Source organism: Mirounga leonina, unplaced genomic scaffold (genome assembly GCF_011800145.1).
Source record: "Mirounga leonina isolate KUSES-001 unplaced genomic scaffold, KU_Mleo_1.0 Mir_129, whole genome shotgun sequence".
Taxonomy (NCBI): Eukaryota; Metazoa; Chordata; class Mammalia; order Carnivora; family Phocidae; genus Mirounga; species Mirounga leonina.
The window spans coordinates 10,022,407-10,041,202 of NW_023270323.1; the positions used below are offsets into that span (position 1 = coordinate 10,022,407).

At 42.2% G+C, this 18,796-nt stretch overlaps 1 protein-coding gene across 3 annotated transcripts in view; it reads right to left on the bottom strand.

The window, feature by feature from the left end:
- The window catches only part of PKD2 (polycystin 2, transient receptor potential cation channel), a 53,535-nt gene that overhangs the window by 21,334 nt on the left and 13,405 nt on the right, over positions 1-18,796 (bottom strand). For all 3 annotated transcript variants that reach the window (XM_035004546.1, XM_035004545.1, XM_035004547.1), the window contains 4 exons: positions 9,862-9,995; positions 8,058-8,308; positions 3,421-3,645; positions 734-962 (listed from right to left, as the gene is read on the bottom strand). In XM_035004546.1, the coding sequence (XP_034860437.1) occupies positions 734-962; positions 3,421-3,645; positions 8,058-8,308; positions 9,862-9,995 (839 nt within the window). The remainder of the gene's footprint in view (positions 1-733; positions 963-3,420; positions 3,646-8,057; positions 8,309-9,861; positions 9,996-18,796) is intronic.

Below are 18,796 nucleotides of genomic sequence, written 5' to 3' on the forward strand. Positions count from 1 at the left end.
AGGCAGACGATTAACTGACTGAGCCACCCAGGTACCCCCTCACTAGTATTTTGTACGCTGAACTATTTGCAGGAAATTTTAAACTGCTACCCCAAATATTTTCAAGATGTTTCTTCTTGCTGTAACTTTACACATGTGCAGAAAAATACAAAATAATTTTTGCTAAAAAAAAAATAATAATAATTTTTGCTAGTAGTTGAAGACAAATATCATTAACATAACAAAAAAGAATAAACAAAACATTCTTTTCTCCCTCATGTCTCATATGGCATGCCAAAGCCAAATATGAATTACTAAGTTATTCTTTTTTTTTTTTTTTATGTCTTGGAACTCTTGCTGTATCAGCACATACGGATCTTTCATTTTTTAAAAAAATTATTTATTTGTTTTTAAGTAATCTCTATACCCAACGTGGGGTCAAACTCAGGACCCCGAGATCAAGAGTCACATGCACTTCCAACTGAGCCAGCCAGGTGCCCCACTAAGTTTTTCTTGTTATTAGTGTGGCTAATTGATAGCTTATCATAAATACCTCTCTACTTCTATATTCAGAAGGGTTACTCATGCAAAATGAGATATTGATTAGTAACACTGAAGTTGAAATAGCAGAGGAGAACGTTTAGATTCTCCTTCAGGAATATCAGAATCCACAATACTGAGGAGATAGATCAAGGACTCTAATTAACATGTTTTTATAACAGAGTAGGGAATTTGGTGTTGTTCTCAAACCTACCACAATGATCACAACATCCAGACAATTCCAGAAACTCCTGAAATAGTGTAGCTTGTGAATGCGAATTTCCAATATCTCTTCCACCACATAGTAAAGGATAAAAAAACAAAAGATAATCTCACAGGCTGCCAGGAAGAAATCAAAAGTTGTGACATATCGGATCAGCTTTACAGGCTGAAATTGCCAAGATGGAATCACACCGCCTGTTGCTGGGAATTCAACCAATAACCTGCGTTGCAATAAGAACAATTAAAACAGTAACAACAACAACACATGGATGCAGCCAGGAAGGACATCCATCTATTCTGTCCCTGTACTAATAAGGGATTGAAACGGCAGCTACAAGTCACCCCAAAGTCGTGGCAGAGTATTTTTAATCACAGCTAGTAACTACATACTTGTACAATTCTGTGCCCCCAAAAGGAACAAGACTCTAAAGAGATTACTTCTCCTCAGTCTCCCCTTTACTTTTTCGGTATTTATACTCCTCAAAATGCTCTATAGTTTTGTTTTGTTTAATGTAGAAGTTAATCAACAAATAAGCCTTTCTAGGACTTTTATTAAATCCAAGTAATTCAACTAGGCAATGAAGAACGTAAGAAATATAACTCATGCATTCAAACATGTATGGCCTGTCGAGAAGTAGGATGTGTGTGTAAGTATATATATGTGTGTATGTGTATATATACACAAACTGGGTTTCTCATTCATTCATTTGATATCACCTAACTAGCACTAATAATTTGCCCTAGGGGCTATTCTTGCTACCCTTCCCAGAGCCTACAGTTAATAGGTGTTCAGTAAATGTCTGACAGTCTAAAACAATAACATGTATTTTTTTACAGTCACACTGATGGCACTGATGTTTAGTGTTTTAGCATAACTGAAGTGAGGATGTTTCTTGCCTAACTCCCATTTCATAGGTGTCACAGTGAGAAAATTCAATGATTCGTTTAATGGTACAACTTCCCTATCCAACTAGAAATAGAATACCTAGCTCCTTAAGACTTTTAAAAAACCTTCAGTCAACTATTAGGTATAACTATCTCTCCCTTTCCAGGATGGGTAGCCACACCTAGAGCCTGAGTGTCTAGGACTCAAGCAAGAGCAATAATCAGGTCCAGGCAGAGACTACGGCAAATTAGAATTGGTCAAAGAAGAGTGAAAATTCTTCCTTCCTCTTCACTGTCAATCTCCTGTTTTTTGTTTGTTTTTTGTTTTCTTCCTATTCGATGTGTTGGAGAGTATGGGTAAGAACCAAAAGCCCAGGAGAGCAATACTGAAATGAAGCGCCTCGTCATAGGTTCAGTGTGAACTTGGAAGGGCAGAAAGTAGCCTCTGTGCTCTCTATCCTGCTCTGGCCCTGCGTCTGTCAACCCCTCCAGAAACGTAGACAGCAGCAGAGAGAAATGAAATAATCGCCTTGACAATATTCACTTGTCAAGTATGGGGAGGAAGTAGAAGACATACTCAAGGCCTTCTATAGATATTCCCTTCAATTTCAATCAGAGTTGAGTGCCTGTTTTTATCCTCTCTCTATCCGCACTGAAATCGTTAGGAAAAGTTCAATAATAATTGCAATCGATTTTCATTCATTTCTAGTAATAACTCATTTGACTTCATGGGATATTATTTCCTTCAAAAGTTGTTAAATACATGGTCTGGAAGAATCCAACTGGCCATGTAAAGCTGGCATGCATTTAGCCTCAAAAATGATCACAAAATAAGGATATTATGAGAATTTATCCTTCTTATTTGGTTGGTAAATATATATGCAAGTAATTCATGCCAGCGATGTCTGGGTGTTGCTGACAGGTTCACCAGGAGGATTAAAGGGGGTGAACTCTGGATCCCCCTTTCCTTGTTTTACTTTTTCTTTTTTATAGTACATACTACCTTCTAATATACTATTTAATTAATTTGTTTCTTTCGTTTATTGTTTATTGTCTATCATCGGTCTCCTCCTGGTTGAGTGCAAGCTCTGTAAGAGCAAGGATTTTTATTTTATTCACTTATGTCCCAAGAGCCAAGAACAGTGCCTGGTACATATTAAGTGTCCAATATATGTTTGCTGAATAAATGAATGTATGAACAAAAGGCCCCAAACAAGCCCATAGGATTTTTGTCAGTTTTCTCCCTGCTAACCAAGTGATCATGATGGCAATGTCACAGGATCTCAGAAGGAACTTTATGTGCCTTTAGTGAATCTTATGTGTAAGCAGATGCCTGGGTATTCTCCTGAACCTAGGCATAGCCCCTGACTGCCGTGCTTGTATTCTTAAATAGCATGGGCCTCATCTGACAGTGGGAAACTCAGGGAAATGAGTCAAGATTTGATGGCCAGAGGCCCTGGTAACAGAGCATATAGCACTGATCATCTTTATAATGAGTAAGAATAGATGTTAGCAAAATACGGTGCTTTTTCTGGGAAGGTTCCAGCTTTGGGATAAACTTGGACCAGACTTTTAAGTTTCTTCCCAACTCATAATATTCTAGGATCCTAACTCCCTTTCACCAAATATATTTATCTCACTAAGCCTTTGGTTTTCACCCTTCCCTTGCTATTGACTCTGATCCTCAGCACTCTCTTTTAGCTAACTGCAGCAATGGTTTCCTGGTCTCTCTCAAGACTAGGATGTACCTACAAATACACAGACGTGGGAGGGATCAGTGCCCTTGGTACACACCTGATCACACAGAACAGGTTAATGTTGGCGTTGTATACTGAAAAGTCAATAAAAGTTGCCCTGGTTCCTCGGTCCAGCCAGCCATTTTTCTTGAGGCTAGCAACCTGGGCAGCTGTCTCCTCTCTTGTTCTTGACAAATCCAGGTAATAGCCAGCTCCGCTATAGGTTGCAATCATTCCCCAGTGGCTACTCCCATTCAAGTCTTTTTCACTTGTGTAGATCCAACTAATTAAAAAACAAATGAGAACAAAACAAACAGATAAAATCAGTGGAACTCTTATGGCAAATGCAAAGGCAGTTGGTTCCTGGTAAGACAGAGTATATAATAAATCAATATAAGTCTTATCAAGCTGGGTAATGTGCTTGGTGTGGTGCTTCGTGTTTTCTTATTTAATTCTCATATACTTATTATCCCCATTTTAGGAACGAGGGCCCTGAAGCTTAGTGAGGTCAACTCAGTCTCAAAGCTTTTGAGGTTATTGTCAGGAACCTACACCAGGACTGCCTGTCTCTAGAATCTGTGCTATTAGCCCTTAGTTTATATGGTTGCCTTCCCTGGGTAACTATACTCAGGGGCTAGATGACTCTAGGCTCTCAGAGAAAATTGCAGCCAAGAGGTACAAGTTCATCAAGTACCACTGTCAGCAACTGAACTAAACAAGACTCCACAGGGCATTTGGGAATTAATTAATTGATTAATTAACTTGAGAGGGGGAGAGAGAGAAAGTGGTGGGGAGTACAGGGAGAGGGAGAGAGAGGGAGAAAATCTTAAGCAGGCTCCATGACCAGTGCAGATCCCAACATGGGGCTCAATCTCAGGACCTTGAGATCATAACCTGAGCTGAAATCAAGAGTTTGACACCAACGGACTGAGCCACCCAGGCACCTTAGGGCATTTGGGAATTTAATCCACAAATACTGACAGAGGTTCTCTTAGGAACCAGATGCTTCTTTGGCATTAATGAGGATATAAAGATATAAAAGGAAAGAACCAAGTTCCTTTCCTTCTCTAATTTACAGTAAATAGGGAGAGAAGAGTCATGAATCAATTAAAATACAAGGTCGATGGATGATATCCAATGGAGAAGTAAGAGAACTTTCTCGGGCAGATCAGAGGAGAGCTATCCTCATCCAGGGGTCCAGTGCCAGGGAAGGTGCATCAGAGAAAGCTTTTGGAAGAAGCCACAGTGGACCCGGGCTGTGAAAGGTAAATAGGATTCAGGCAGGCACCAGTGGATGGGAAGGGCATTTTCAAGCCTGGGCCCGGCGGGGCCGGAGAAGTACAAGGCACCCAGCTGGCAGCTGAGTTCAGCTCACATACGATGAAGAAAGAAGGCTGAAAGGTAGACTGTGATCAGATTGTGAAGAGCAAGCAGGAAGGGGTCACTGAGGGAAGGTTTCTGAGAGGCATGGAACAGGGTTCCTCCGGTGGCTGCAGGAAAAGACTGGAGTGGCGAGAATAGGGGCCTCACATGTAGCCAAAGGGGCCACAGCGGGTCCGAGATCGCCTTTCGTTAGGAAGGCCTGCTTGCAAGGTTGCAGGGTTATGCCTTGGCTGCCATCTGGAACTTGACTGCTAAACAGCTCCCTACACTGATATAAAACTTGTCTGGCTGCTTCTCTCTCTCCCTCTGCCTCACCTCCCCCCGCCCCCATCCCCCCCAGCCCCGCTCATATGTGCGCACTCTCAAATAAATAACATCTTAAAAAAAAAACAACAAAAATGTTGTGTGACTGGGAAGAGTGGCTGTCTGTACAAACACAGTGGCTCATGCCCAACACCTGCTTTCCTTCTGGACTGACTACCTTGGGCACTGAGTCTCTAACGAGCCTCTCTGACAGACAACATTTCATACATGTCGTTATGGTCCGTTATAGGTTGTAGCCCATCATGGGGCCTGTGTAACTCCCACTGGGAGAGCACTTTTGGGAGCCTGCATTTTTTTTTTTTCCTCCAAACTCTACCCCATGTGCCTGTACCCTCTGCTGCTTCTGCTTTTATCCTTCCGTTGCACTGAAGCTTAGCCATGAATGCGACTGGGTGACGAATCTTGTGAATCCTTCCAGAACATCACTGAACCTGGGAGTGGCCCTGCGGGCTCTGACACAGCTCAGTTAGCAGTGCCTGCAATAACCCAGAGGTGATGATGAGGCCTGAACCAGAGCAATGAGAGGAAGACAGGAAGACAGACAGGAAGGATGGACAGAGGACACTGCAGTGACTGTCAGCAGAACGTGGCCTCTGATTTGGAAGTTGAAGCGAGGGAGAAGGGACATCTGAAAAATGATTGGAGACTCTTTTTGGATAATGCAAAGGAGCTGGTAGGACACAGGTAGGATACAGATTTGTTTTTTGTTTCCTATCACTAGAACATAAGCTCTGTGAAGACAGCGGGTTTGTTTCTGTTTTGTTTCCTGCTGCTTTGTTACCCCAGCCAGCACCAAGGGCGTTTCTAGAAGAGGGAGACTTCACTGAGAAAATGCTGGCCCATGTTAACACTCTGTATATTTGTTAATGAAATGATAAATTATCAAACAGACATGAGAGAGGAAGCCACTGGAATGCCGAGGGAAAGAACGTAAAGAAAGAAGAATATAGAACCTAGGAATGAGAGAGAAGCGGGAGAGTTAAGAGGAGGATTAGAGAATGAAGGCAACCCCAAGTTTAGTGTCTCTCTCAGAAGTCAAAAGAATGAGCAATCAACCTAGCCGGTTTCTGCAGAGGTTGAATGGGATCGAGATCGAGAATTGGTCATTGGGTTGGCAAACTCAACAAATCCACTGGGGGCTTCCAAGAGAGACGTCAGAAGCACAGGGCTTAAGCTTTAAGGGGTGAACCAACGGTAAGGGAATGGAAGTGGCAAGTGAAGGCTCTTCTTTCCTAAAGCTTGTGGAGTTCAAGGGAAGGAGACATGGGAGTAACGTGAGAATAGGGCAGCATCAAGGGGTGGTTGAGACACATGGTGGTCCATCCCAGAGTGGAAATCACCCATTCACCCATGCCTCTGGTGGGTCTTCACTGAGCAGCTTTAGATACCAGGCAGCGGCCAAGGCTTTGAGAATACAGCATTGAACAAAATACAGTCCCTGCGCTCCAGAAGCCTGAATACTGGTAAGGAGCTGAGGGCGGCCAGGAGCCACCCAACAGCGTAATTAATATGGAAGAAGCGATGTGGTTTAGTGAAGAAACATGGGTTTTGGAGTCAGGCTGGTTAAATCCCAGCATGGTTCCATTTATGAGCTGCGATGCTTTGGGTAAGTGAGCCTCAGTTTTTTCATCAACAAAATGGAGATGACATGTATTTCAGGTTGTTTTGTGAAAGCAGATGAGATAATGCATGAAATCACTTCTTAAATACCATCTGGTAGTGGCTGCATCCACTGCTCTTATTAATGCTATGAGATAGAGTAAAATATTAAACCAGGTACTACAGTTTAAGGGCATGTTTATGCTTTGCAGGAGCTAGAAAAAGGAGTAGAGCAAAGTCATTATCAAAGCCGGACAAAATGTCTTTCAGGATGATTCAATCCCTTTATGCTAAATCTTCTGACCTTTACTTAGTGTGTTCCTTATGGACCCTGGTACTAAATAAGGTATGCGCTGGATGATAGACAAAGAATCTGATCATGGGAAGGCTGTCTGCCCCCACTGTATATTAACAAATCTGGAGCCTGGGTGTCTCAGGTCAAAACAGGGATCTAGATGAACTGACAGAATTAGCTTAGTAAAGTCTAGAAGACTATTCTAACCATACTGACTCACCCAGGGGCAGTGACCCTAAGAGGCCCACCTTGGGACAGCTTGAGAGCTCTTCTTATTTCTTTATAATAACTACAGTAATTCTAAAAGTAATGATTATCCTCCCCCCCCCCTTTTTTTAAAGATTTTATTTATTTATTTGACAGAGAGAGAAAGCACAAGCAGGGGGAGCGGGAGAGGGAGAAGCAGGCTCCCCGCCGAGGAGGGAGCCTGATGCAGGACTTGATCCCAGGACCCTGGGATCATGACCTGAGCCGAAGGCAGATGCTTAACCATCTGAGCCACCCAGGTGCCCGACTATCCTCCCTTAATACATAAGATGTTTTAAGTATGATTACAAAAGAACACCAAAAATCCCTGCAAATATGCACATGGACAATACATACTCAAAATCATAAACACACACTTGAGAGGACAGGCTTTAAAGCAGACACGAAACTGCCTCACAAGCTTATTACACACTTTAAATACCTGTACTTTGAACCAAAATGTATTTGTAAATGCTAGTAAAATGAGAATTTCTGTACCAGGATAGTTCTCAGTAACAACCTAGTGAATGATGTCACCGGATCTAGAAAAAAAGGATCCAGACATCTTCAAAGAAACCTCCAAAGGCCCAGGTAGCTACTTTTGATGGGCCATGTGGTCAATAATTTAGCCTTTTGAAAAATATGTATGCAGAAGCTGAAGGGGGTAAAAAGTAGAAAAAGCTTGAGAAACCAAAGGCCAATTTGGCCATGGTCTTAACTCTATGCACTGAAGATTCATTTAAAGCATCTTCTCCTTGGTTAAGGGGTTAGAGGATGAATGAATGAATGAATGAATGAGTGAATGAGAAGCCAGGGCGCGCATGGCCGCCGGGGGCACAGACACTTACGGGGTTCCATTTCTTGGACCGAAAGGAGCTCTGTCTTCACTACTGACTGAGTAGACATCATAGCATTCTTTAATCTCATCTCTCAAGTCCTGGGGGATAGAACAGGATCCATTTCTGACTTTGAGTTGCCGGATACGTGGCACCCCTAACAGGAGGTTCTCGTAGTAGATGAAGCTTCGGTTGTCAGCTTCGGTTCTGTTGCTGGGCTGTGTCTTCCAGTACAGCCCATCCAATAAGGCACCTTCTGTGAACTGAAAGTGAAGGAAACATTTTTTAAAAAATTTGTTAAAAGCCCCAAGCTTAGCTTTGTAGCTGCTTTGCTCTTTCCTGGAATGTTTGTACGACCAACAGTTTGGCAACTCTGTAAACATGGTAGAGTAACAAGCATGGGTTTTGCTGTCAGAAAGATTTGGGTTGGATCTTGCTCCGTCGCTTGTTAGCTGTGAGGCCTTGAGCAGGATCCAACTTTGAGCCAAAGTTCCTGCATCTATAATATCCACCCTTTGCATGGCTGCTACCCTGGTACCCAGTGGGTGCTTAATAAATGGCAACTCTGATTTTTGCCCTAGGACTAAAGGTCAGGGGTGTGGTTCACGTAAATCCACAACCATGATCAATTTTACTTTCCCTTATTAAAATAGCATCCCACATAATCATGGTTCCAAACTTGTCTGGAGAGGAAACATCTAGTTTTGATTACCAGTCTGCCATCTGGTGGATCTTTTAAGTGTCTGGATTATTTTGGCATATGGTGAACTCAGTAACTGACCCTGCCCCTGCCACTGCCCCTGCTTTTAGAGCTTGGCATTCATTACCATGGAACTGTGTATATGGGAGAAGTCTCTTATTAGTTGCCTATGGGGAAGAAGAAGCTGTTTCTCAGTGTCAGCTTATTAGATAATCAGTAGAGATGGACTGATTTGCTCTGTTCAGGAGGGGAGAGATTCCTACTTTACAAGCATGGTTTTGGATGCCAAGTATTTTTAGGCATCAGTATTAACGGGTTCATATGGTCCAGTTTCCTCTATCTTTACAACCACCAACTCTGACTCCGGGGTTTAGTAAGAGTTTTAGAAAGCATCTCCGCAGGAAGAAACAAGTCTTTCCTCTCCAGTTCCCCTTCCAGTTTTCTTAGGTTCTGAGCACCATGCCTCCCAGGTCAGTTTAACATTTCTCCCGTGGTATCACTCATAGCTTATCCTCAGTTACTGTGTTGGCTTTTGTGACAATCTGGGAAGGGGCTGGGTTGAATTTCACATCAGAGATCTCTGAAAGAATGTGCCTGCCTTGTATCAGGCGCTGCTCTAGGGCGCAGGCCATCATCAACAAGGAGACAAAAAACAAAAAACAAAGCAAGACAAAACAACCAAGTCTTGCCCTTATGGGCCATATATCCCAGGAGATACTCAACAGACATTCAATGAATCATGAATGACTGAGTGAATTATAGACGAGGGTGAGGAAGTGTCTGTCAGGCTAGAAACAAGTCCATTTTTCTTACTCCCTAACCATGTGTAAGCATTCTGATTTTTCATCTCCTCATCTGCCACCCGGGTGTAGTATCAGCCCTTACCTCGTATGGTTCCTATGGGATTAAAAAAGGGAAGGTATGAAAAACTCTGCACGGTGCAAGGCACATACAAGGTTCTCAATAGAACCATGACTTCTACCAACTCACCACAGCCTACACCTCATACGGTGTCAAGCACAAGGTGGATCCTATAGATACTGCGGACTTGAATTTATGAAACCAAATGAACAATTTTCAATGGTAAAGAGGTACTTTGAAAGTCATTTGCAATACCTTCCAGAAGTCTTCCATTGAAGAAAGAGTTTTAAAGTTTGTTTTCTCTGTTTTGGACACTGGGGTGTCTAGGAAGAGTTGTGACATTATCCGGGTATAGTAGTACACATTGGAGCTCATCATCCCATACGTCACTGGAACACAGAAAAGGCCACGTGAACCCTGTGGGGGAACCCACGCACTCACTCACACACTCCCAGTGGATGGGCAGGTAGCCACAAACATTCTGCTGTGTCCCCTGCCTTCCTTCCCTTTACCATTCTTCTAGGATCTCTCCCTAACTCTTGGGCCTATAAAAGAAAGAAATTCACACTGGCTGATGTGAAACAAAACTGACTTACTACAGAGCATCAAGTGAAGATCAAGCGCCTTCACTTGACATCTGGGACATGCCTATTTAACCTAACCCCCCTCCCGCCATCAGCCCCTCCACGCAGTGAGGCCGCTCCTGGATTAGTCCCTCCATGCAGTGAGGCCGCTCAGAACAGGCCACTATAGAGGCCAGGCCGCACTCCTCGTCCTGTGGCTGGGCACGTGCTGTCACTCTCCCTATGGTAACACGGGCAGGCCGCTCTCTTCCATGTCGGTTCTCCATCCGTCTCTGCTCTGCGCCATGAGGCTGACTTCTACAGACTCTACCACATGGGCTCCCTTGCCCTTTGATTTCCCCTGCATTTGGCCCAGGGGAGGCTGAACAGGAAGCCTGGGGGCCTGAGGAAAGAGAGGTTGGGTTTGCTCCCACCACCCTTACTCCATTCCCTCACCACCTGGAGGCAGCTTGGCAGGGCACCCTCTAACCTTGGCCACAGCTGCTGGGAGACTCTCCCTTCCCACAGCCACACTGGGTTGATGCCATGCCATTCCCTCCCCTTGTCCCCCCAGGTCTGGAGGTGGTACCTGTTCCAAGGGCCTCACTCCCCTTGTGGGTTCCCATAACCCTCCCCACTTGTGGAAATTTAAATTTTGAGTTTTGAGTTTTCCATCTCTTTCCTTCCAGAATGTACCCATCTGCCTCTCATCTACGTGTCAAATCTTCTACGGAACCCTCTAAACCCAAGCTACATCCCTGCCATGAAGATTTGCTGATTATATCAGCCCATTCCGAATGGTCCTAGAGGGAGATGGGAAGATAATCTATAGGCTTAGTAGGTTATAGGAGATGAGAGGTTGAATCTTGGCCATGCCTGCTACTCACAATGTGACCTGTGCAAGTTGCTCTTTTTCTTTTTCTTTTTTTAAGTTGGGGCTTGAACTCACAACCCTGACATCAAGACCTGATCTGAAATCGAGAGTCAGATGCTGAAGTGACTGAGCCACCCAGGCGCCCCAACCTGCTTAAACTTTCTTAGCTTCACTTTCCTTTTCTGTAGGATGGGAATAATTAGCTACCCCATAGGAGTTTTTGGTGCTTACATAAAAATAGTAACTAGGGGCGCCTGGGTGGCTGAATTGGTTAAGCATCCGCCTTTGGCTAAGGTCATGATCCTGGGGTCCTGGGATGAGTCCTGCATCGGGCTCCTTGCTCAGCGGGGAGCCTGCTTCTCCCTCTCCCACTCCCCCTGCTTGTGCACGCTCTCTCTGTCTCTGACAAATAAATAAATATTGAAAAAAAAACAGTAACTAAAAATTACCCAGTACAGTGGCTGAAACTTAAATGCCCAATAATGATGGTTCTTCCTCCTTAATCGACTTGCTATAACACATGTATTAAAAATTTCAGTACTTAATGAGAACTGTCTTACACTGGACTCTAATGATTGCATGTGCAATACGCTATAATTCTTATAACTGACAAAAAGCTTCAAGGGGAAACACTCCTCTTTTTTTTTTTTTAAAGATTTTATTTATTTATTTGACAGAGAGACACAGCGAGAAAGGGAACACAAGTAGGGGGAGTGGGAGAGGGAGAAGCAGGCTTCCCGTGGAGCAGGGAGCCCAATGCGGGGCTAGATCCCAGGACCGGTCCTGGGATCATGACCTGAGCCGAAGGCAGACGCTTAACAACTGAGCTACCCAGGTGCCCCTCTTTATACTTCTTTTGATTACAGAAGTTTTTCACTTCTTTTAGTCATGGTTCTCAATATCCAGCAGGTGATCAATACTCAGCTGACTCTGTAATAATCTTCAGGCATCACAAAATGCATTTAAAACCTGGTATTAAATGATTTGGAGATTAAGTGCTATTTAGTAAAATCTCATCCTCATATAGCTCCCTTCCCCACCTGAGCAGCATAGAAAATTAAGATTAGTTAAAAAGAGGAATATATAATGATTATTTGTACAGGTCTGTGATTTATCAGTCTTACACAATTCACAGTGCTCACCATAGCACATACCCTCCCCAATGTCTATCACCCAGCCACCCCATCCCTCCCACCCCCACCACTCCAGCAAACCTCAGTTTGCTTCCTGAGATTAAGAATTCCTCATATCAGTGAGATCATATGATACATGTTAAAAAAAAAAAAAAGAAGATAGCAGGAAGGGAAAAATGAAGGGGGAGGAAATCAGGGGGAGACGAATCATGAGAGACTATGGACTCTGAGAAACAAACTGAGGGTTCTAGAGGGGAGGGGGGTAGGGGGATGGGTTAGCCTGGTGATGGGTATTAAAGAGGGTATGTACTGAGTGGAGCATTGGGTGTTATATGCAAACAATGAATCATGGAACACTACATCAAAAACTAATGATGTAATGTATGGCGATTAACATAATAAAGAAATTTTTTCATAAATGTACAACAAAGGTGAATTTTTTCATAGGGCATTCAGTACTTGTTTGGTCCCACAATTAGTCCTTACAACAATTCTGTTAATTAGATACTACTAACCTCAAAACAAGTACTTCTGATCTTCAGTTTAATGACCAAGCATTATTTAGCATCTATTTTCTGAGAAGCTGTCTGCTAAATACCAACTCTGTGAGGGGCAAGGAACGAAACACTTGATAGTATTCCAGTATTTAGCGGGCCACGGCTTAAAATGAATACAACACTTTTTTCTATTGATCCTTCCTACTCGAGTATTGTGTTGACTTTTGCACAGCCACAGATATTGAAATAAACTGTTAAAGATTAAAAAAAATAAAAAGCAGCATAGATAATAGTGATTCAAACACAAGTGTCTTTTAAAGTCCACTGCAAGCAGTCAATGGATCAATAAATACACACAGTCACGAGGCTTATGTGCTCTATCTGGAGGGGAAAGAACGTTTTTCCCATCCCCTTAGTTAGGCTCCCTCACCTGTCCTCCTACGACCCACAAATTAGGATAAGAAATTCCTTTTCAAGTGTTACATGACCTGCCACCTCTCAAAACTATATTGGGCCAGAGTTAAGGGTTTAGACTTTTAATCCATTCATATTTATGGGACAAAGTGCTTATGAAGATAAGCAAGGTGTGATCTCTGTCCTCAAGAAGAAAAGCCAGTAAGTTTCCCTGGGAACAGCATCGCCCACTCAACTCCTATAGAGGAATGGACAAGGTACTATGAGCTCTAGGAAAGCTTTCTGTGGATCCAGAGACAGCTGAGGAAACAAGGCTGATATGATGCTAGAGGAGTAGTGAAAGAGTCCCCAAAACCTAGTAAGTAATTATGAAGCTGATTTTTTCAATTAACTTGAAATTAGAATTTGCTTTGGATTAATTAATATAGATCATTCTAAATTTTTTACCTGTGGGTTTTTTTTGTTGTTGTTGTTTAAAAAGAATTGTACAAATGATTTAAATGTTTTGATTTATAAATATGCTAGTTCTATATGCATACATATAAATATTTTAGCCACTGATTAAAAATTTAACTCTTAAACAAACCATGAGAGACTCTGGACTTCAGGAAACAAACTGAGGGTTACAGAAGATGGGTATTAAGGAGGGCACATGTTGTGATGAGCACTGGGTATTATACACAACTAAAGAATCGATGAACGATACATCAAAAACTAATGATATACTATATGTTGGCTAATTGAACATAATAAAAAAATAAAATAAAAAAATTTCAACTCTTTTGTTTTCCTATATTTTTAATATCGATTGCTTTTGAAATTCTCAGGACCTGTATGGAATTTCATGGCTTCACTAAAAGGGAAGTGATGCATTCCCTTGGCTATTTAGCACCATCTGTTGGACATCCAGAGAAACACTGTCATCTAGCTTTGAAGGGATGATTATTCTAACACATTCAATCAGCAAATATTAACTCAGTCCCTCCCTTGTGCCAGGCCCTGGGCTAGTCCATGGGATATCTTTGAGTGGTAGCTCCTTACGCTCCTGGAATCACCTACACCATGAGTCCACCTAGGTTGTAGCTAAAGGACCTCTGGGATTTGGAAGCAGAATGATTTGGGTTTGAGTTTCAGCTTTGCTTCATCTAGAATGTCTGCCTCCGTGGTCATGATAGTGGGTCTCGGTGTCTTGGGATCTCAGACAAATACTTAACTTACCTGAGCTTGAGTTTCATCAACAAGAAAGTGGGTATAATAACATCTAGGGTGGGATGCCTGGGTGGCTCAGCCGGTTAAGCGGCTGCCTTCGGCTCAGGTCATGATCCCAGGGTCCTGGGATTGAGTCCTGCATTGCATCGGGCTCCTTGCTCAGCAGGGAGCCTGCTTCTCCCTCTGCCTCTGCCGTTCCCCCTGCTTATGTGCTCTCTCTCTGACAAATAAATAAATAAATGAAATCTTAAAAATAACATCTAGGGCTTCTGCATAGTTCAATGGGAGAAATGTATGTGAAGACATTCTGCACGATGTCAAATGCAATAGAAATACAAGACTGTATCATCATTTTCTCTTTAGTCCCTGATGGAGAAAGTCCACTTGGAAGGTAGCATTCACTCTTTAAATGAGCTGAATCATGAAGAAAAAAACTACAGGATGAAATAGATAGCCTTAAATGAGGAACAGAAAGGAGAATGTTAAAAAATATAAGGTAAAGGACAGATATATGTCTATGTGTATATATTTCTTCTATTCTATAGTCCTTGTCTTAACTTCCAAGTTCCCTTTTCCATAAAATAAGCCAGAATAAAAAATATTATCACAGCATCACCAACTAATCAGCATGAAATATAAATAAAGCTGTCTTAAAAACATTCCTCATTTTAAAATAGCAATGGACAGGGCGCCTGGGTGGCTCAGTTGGTTAAGCAACTGCCTTTGGCTCAGGTCATGATCCTGGAATCCCGGGATCGAGTCCCGCATCGGGCTCCCTGCTCAGCGGGGAGTCTGCTTCTCCCTCTGACCCTCCCCCCCTCATGCTCTCTCTATCTCATTCTCTCTCTCAAATAAATAAATAAAATCTTTAAAAATAATAATAAAATAAAAGAGCAATGGACACTATTTTATCCTTAATATTGTTGAAAAAATGTAGGCTCAAAGACTAAAAACAAAGATGACTGTACTAAAAAACTCCAAATCGTTAGAATAAAAAGCAAAGAAGACTTTTCCAATGTAACAAGACAACAGAAACACAGAAAATAACAAAAAATCCCCCATAAAAAACAAAGAAGCAATATTTTAAAAACCACAAATGCAGAAAATTAAATTTTTTTTAAAAGATTTTATTTATTTATTTGACAGACACAGCGAGAGAGGGAACACAAGCAGGGGGAGAGGGAGAGGGAGAAGCAGGCTTCCCGCTGAGCAGGGAGCCCGACGTGGGGCTCGATCCCAGGACCCTGGGATCATGACCTGAGCCGAAGGCAGACGCTTAATGGCTGAGCCACCCAGGCGCCCCCAGAAAATTAATTTTAAAAGGATTAAGCAAACACAGATAAAACCAAGCCATCTCAAAATGAAAAATTGTTTTCCTCTTTGTAACTCTTGGGCCAAAGAGGAAATCAAAGCTGCCACACAAATATAAATGCCAGATGTAAAGACAGTAGAATCCAGTATTCCAAAGCCATCTGCCACAAAGTAAAGCCATCATCCTGACCAGGAAGCCGAACTCCTTTGCTAGCTCTGTGCTGTCCCACATCCTCACAGAAACACGGTAGAGATCAAATAAGATCAGGTATTTGAATAGACTCTGTAAATGAGAAGTGCCAAATGCAAAGCGATACACATAAATCAAAGAATGATTAGGCTTGAGCTCTTGGTGTTGTCATACTAGGAATAGTTCTGGGTTAGTGAGCAAGAAGTACTAGTAAACAGAGAATGAGAATGGGCGAAGCTGTCAGCATTTAGTAAGAACATCTATGTGGCATCTCTGAGATGTGCCTAACAGCACCCCTTTCTCCCTCCCTGTGCTGAGGGACACGGATGCATGAACTAGTCTGACAATCCAGGGTGAGGAGTGCGGTGACTGAGGTGGGCCCGGGACCTCAGCACAGCTCCGGGGAAGGGCTAGTGGATAAAGGCTTCTCGATGGATCTGCCTCTTGAGCTGATCTTGAGGGATGAGGAAGAACTGAACAGACCAAGAAGAGGTGACAGCCTAGGCCAAGGCCTTTTTGAGACTCACGGTGGCTTGATGTGGTTGAAATAACAGGTGTTCATAGGGAGTGGCAGGTCTGAAGAAGTAAGCAAAGACGGAATAATGAAGTGCACTTTATTATGTAACGATTTTAAACTTAACCTTGAAAGTGAGGTGATGATAGTGTGTTAAATGGAAGAGTGACCTGGGTTAATCTGGTTTCAGAGCAGCCTGGAGGCAGTGCCTGGGAGTCCTACTAAAAGATCTAAAAAGATTCCAACCAACATGTGGTCTAAGGGCATCTGAGTCATCTTAAAATTTAAATAAATCTTGTCACTCCCCTACTTAAAATCCCAGCTTCCCCCTCTAAACCCCTAACCAAGGCCTACCAGACCTATAGGGTCTGGCCCCTGACCACCTTTCCATCCTCACCTGATGGTACTCTCTCTAGTAACTGTCTTCACTCAGCTTCTGGAATGTTCTGAGCTCTTTCCTGCCTCAGAAACTTCACTCAGGCAGTTCTCTTCATCTGAAGGGCTCCCACGCTTGATTTAGGCCTCAGAGAGGCCTTCTCTGTAGGGGAATCCTCGTCCCCAACGGTTTTCTTTCATATCACTTCCACCTTTCAGGGCAGGGCCTAAATCTGTTTTTAATTAACTTACTGAACAACTGAATGAATGAATAAATGAATAATCCAGGATAGAGATGATAAAGGTTAAAATAGGGAAAATAACGATATATGAAGGAAGGCAGATTTGAGAGGCACCAAAGAGGAAGAAGTAGGTGGAATGATCACACGAGAAGAATGAAGGAAAGCATCTAGAATGATGCCCAGCTTTGGAGAGAGGCATCATGTGGGTGATGTTAACATGAGCCCAGAGAGAAAACATGAATGAAGCAAGTTTGGATGGGAAGGATGCTGAGTGTGGCGTTAGGAACAGTAAGGATGAGATGCCTGGGAGATACACGAGTGGAGATGCCGGGTAGAAGTTGGTACAAGGTTTGTAGTTCATGAGCTGGGTCTAGGGGGCGCTTGGACTCACCAGCAGCAAGTACCAGTTGAAGCTGTGGAAAAGATCACCTGAAGAGAAAACCAAAGACCCAATCACAGAGAATACACTGGCTAAACACATTTCATAAAGAAAAAAACTAAGAAAGTGAATAGAGCAAGAAGAAACACAGGAAGAGAGGGAGTCCTGGAAGCCAAAGAGAAGCTTCTAGAAAGCCAAATGCCACAGGAGCAAATGCCAGAGAAAGCCTGAAAAGAGCCCATAAAATTTGGCAATTAAGAGGACCCTAAGCAACTCTGGTGAGGTGTTTCAAGAGGTAGAAGTGAGACAGCAGAATAAACAAGAGAGGTGAATTAAAGTTATTAAAACCTCCAGATATTTTAATCTAGTTTTGGTTAAAATTTGAAGGAAGTCGTAAGTAACACTGTGATGGAAATCTTTGAGGCATAAAGTCTGTTGACACAAGTGCTTTTGCGAGTGCCCATACTGAGCTTCAGGTTATTACTTTTGTCACTTGAAACAAGAGGGAAAGATATGTAATATTTATATATGTTATCACAAAGACATAAAGAAGAGAACGCTATGCACATGGAACGCAGGCCATGTTTAAATTAGTATTTATGCAAGAACATACATTTCTTGTCATTGTAGTTTTGTTCTATTGAAAAGGACAGAGAGCTTTCCGGCCATAGGCAGTCTTTAAAAGTTACTTTCCGTGGGCTGCAAGCTGTGATCTTCAGACTGAATGTGTCAGCTGTTGGAATGTATGTCACCGGAAACTGAATTAGCTTCCCACCAAAGTGATGATTAACCCACGGACTTTGACTTCCCTGACCTAGTTATCAACAGTTCATCTGCATGAATTCTCTTGCAATTAGGAAAACTATCTTTAGATTAATCATCTTTGCAAGATTTTTACAAGTAAAATAAAATATTCATTTCTTTTTTATTGAGATATAATTGACTTGTCATATTATGTAAGTTTAAGGTATACAACATGTTGATTTGATACTATTCTTTTTTTTTTTTTTTTAGAATACAAAGCAAAGCCTTCTTCTTCCAGAAATAAAGAGATGGAGACACATAGATTTCTTCATATAAGAGCTCTTCCTATCCCAGGACATATCATGCTGTATTATGATTGTGTTGTTCATTTCTCCAGTTTCATTACTTCTTTGGACACTGGTGAGTTTAAAGTTAGACTTCCTTAATCTAATTGATTACATTTTCTACTCTGTGAAATACATTATATTTTCTACTCCGTAAAATATTTACTGAGGCCTTGGTATTTTTCTCAGTGCTTTGTGGGTTATATATGTGTTAAAATATTAATCCTTTGTAATGTTTCTTCTAAGTATTCTTGAGAGTTTTCTGCCTTTTAATCTTGTCTATTTTTTTTGACATACAGAAATACCAAATTTCTATGATGCTAACTCTACCTAAACTTTTCTTTATGATTTCCATTACTATGTTTGAACAGGAAACTTGAGAAATTTTAACGGAGAGAGCA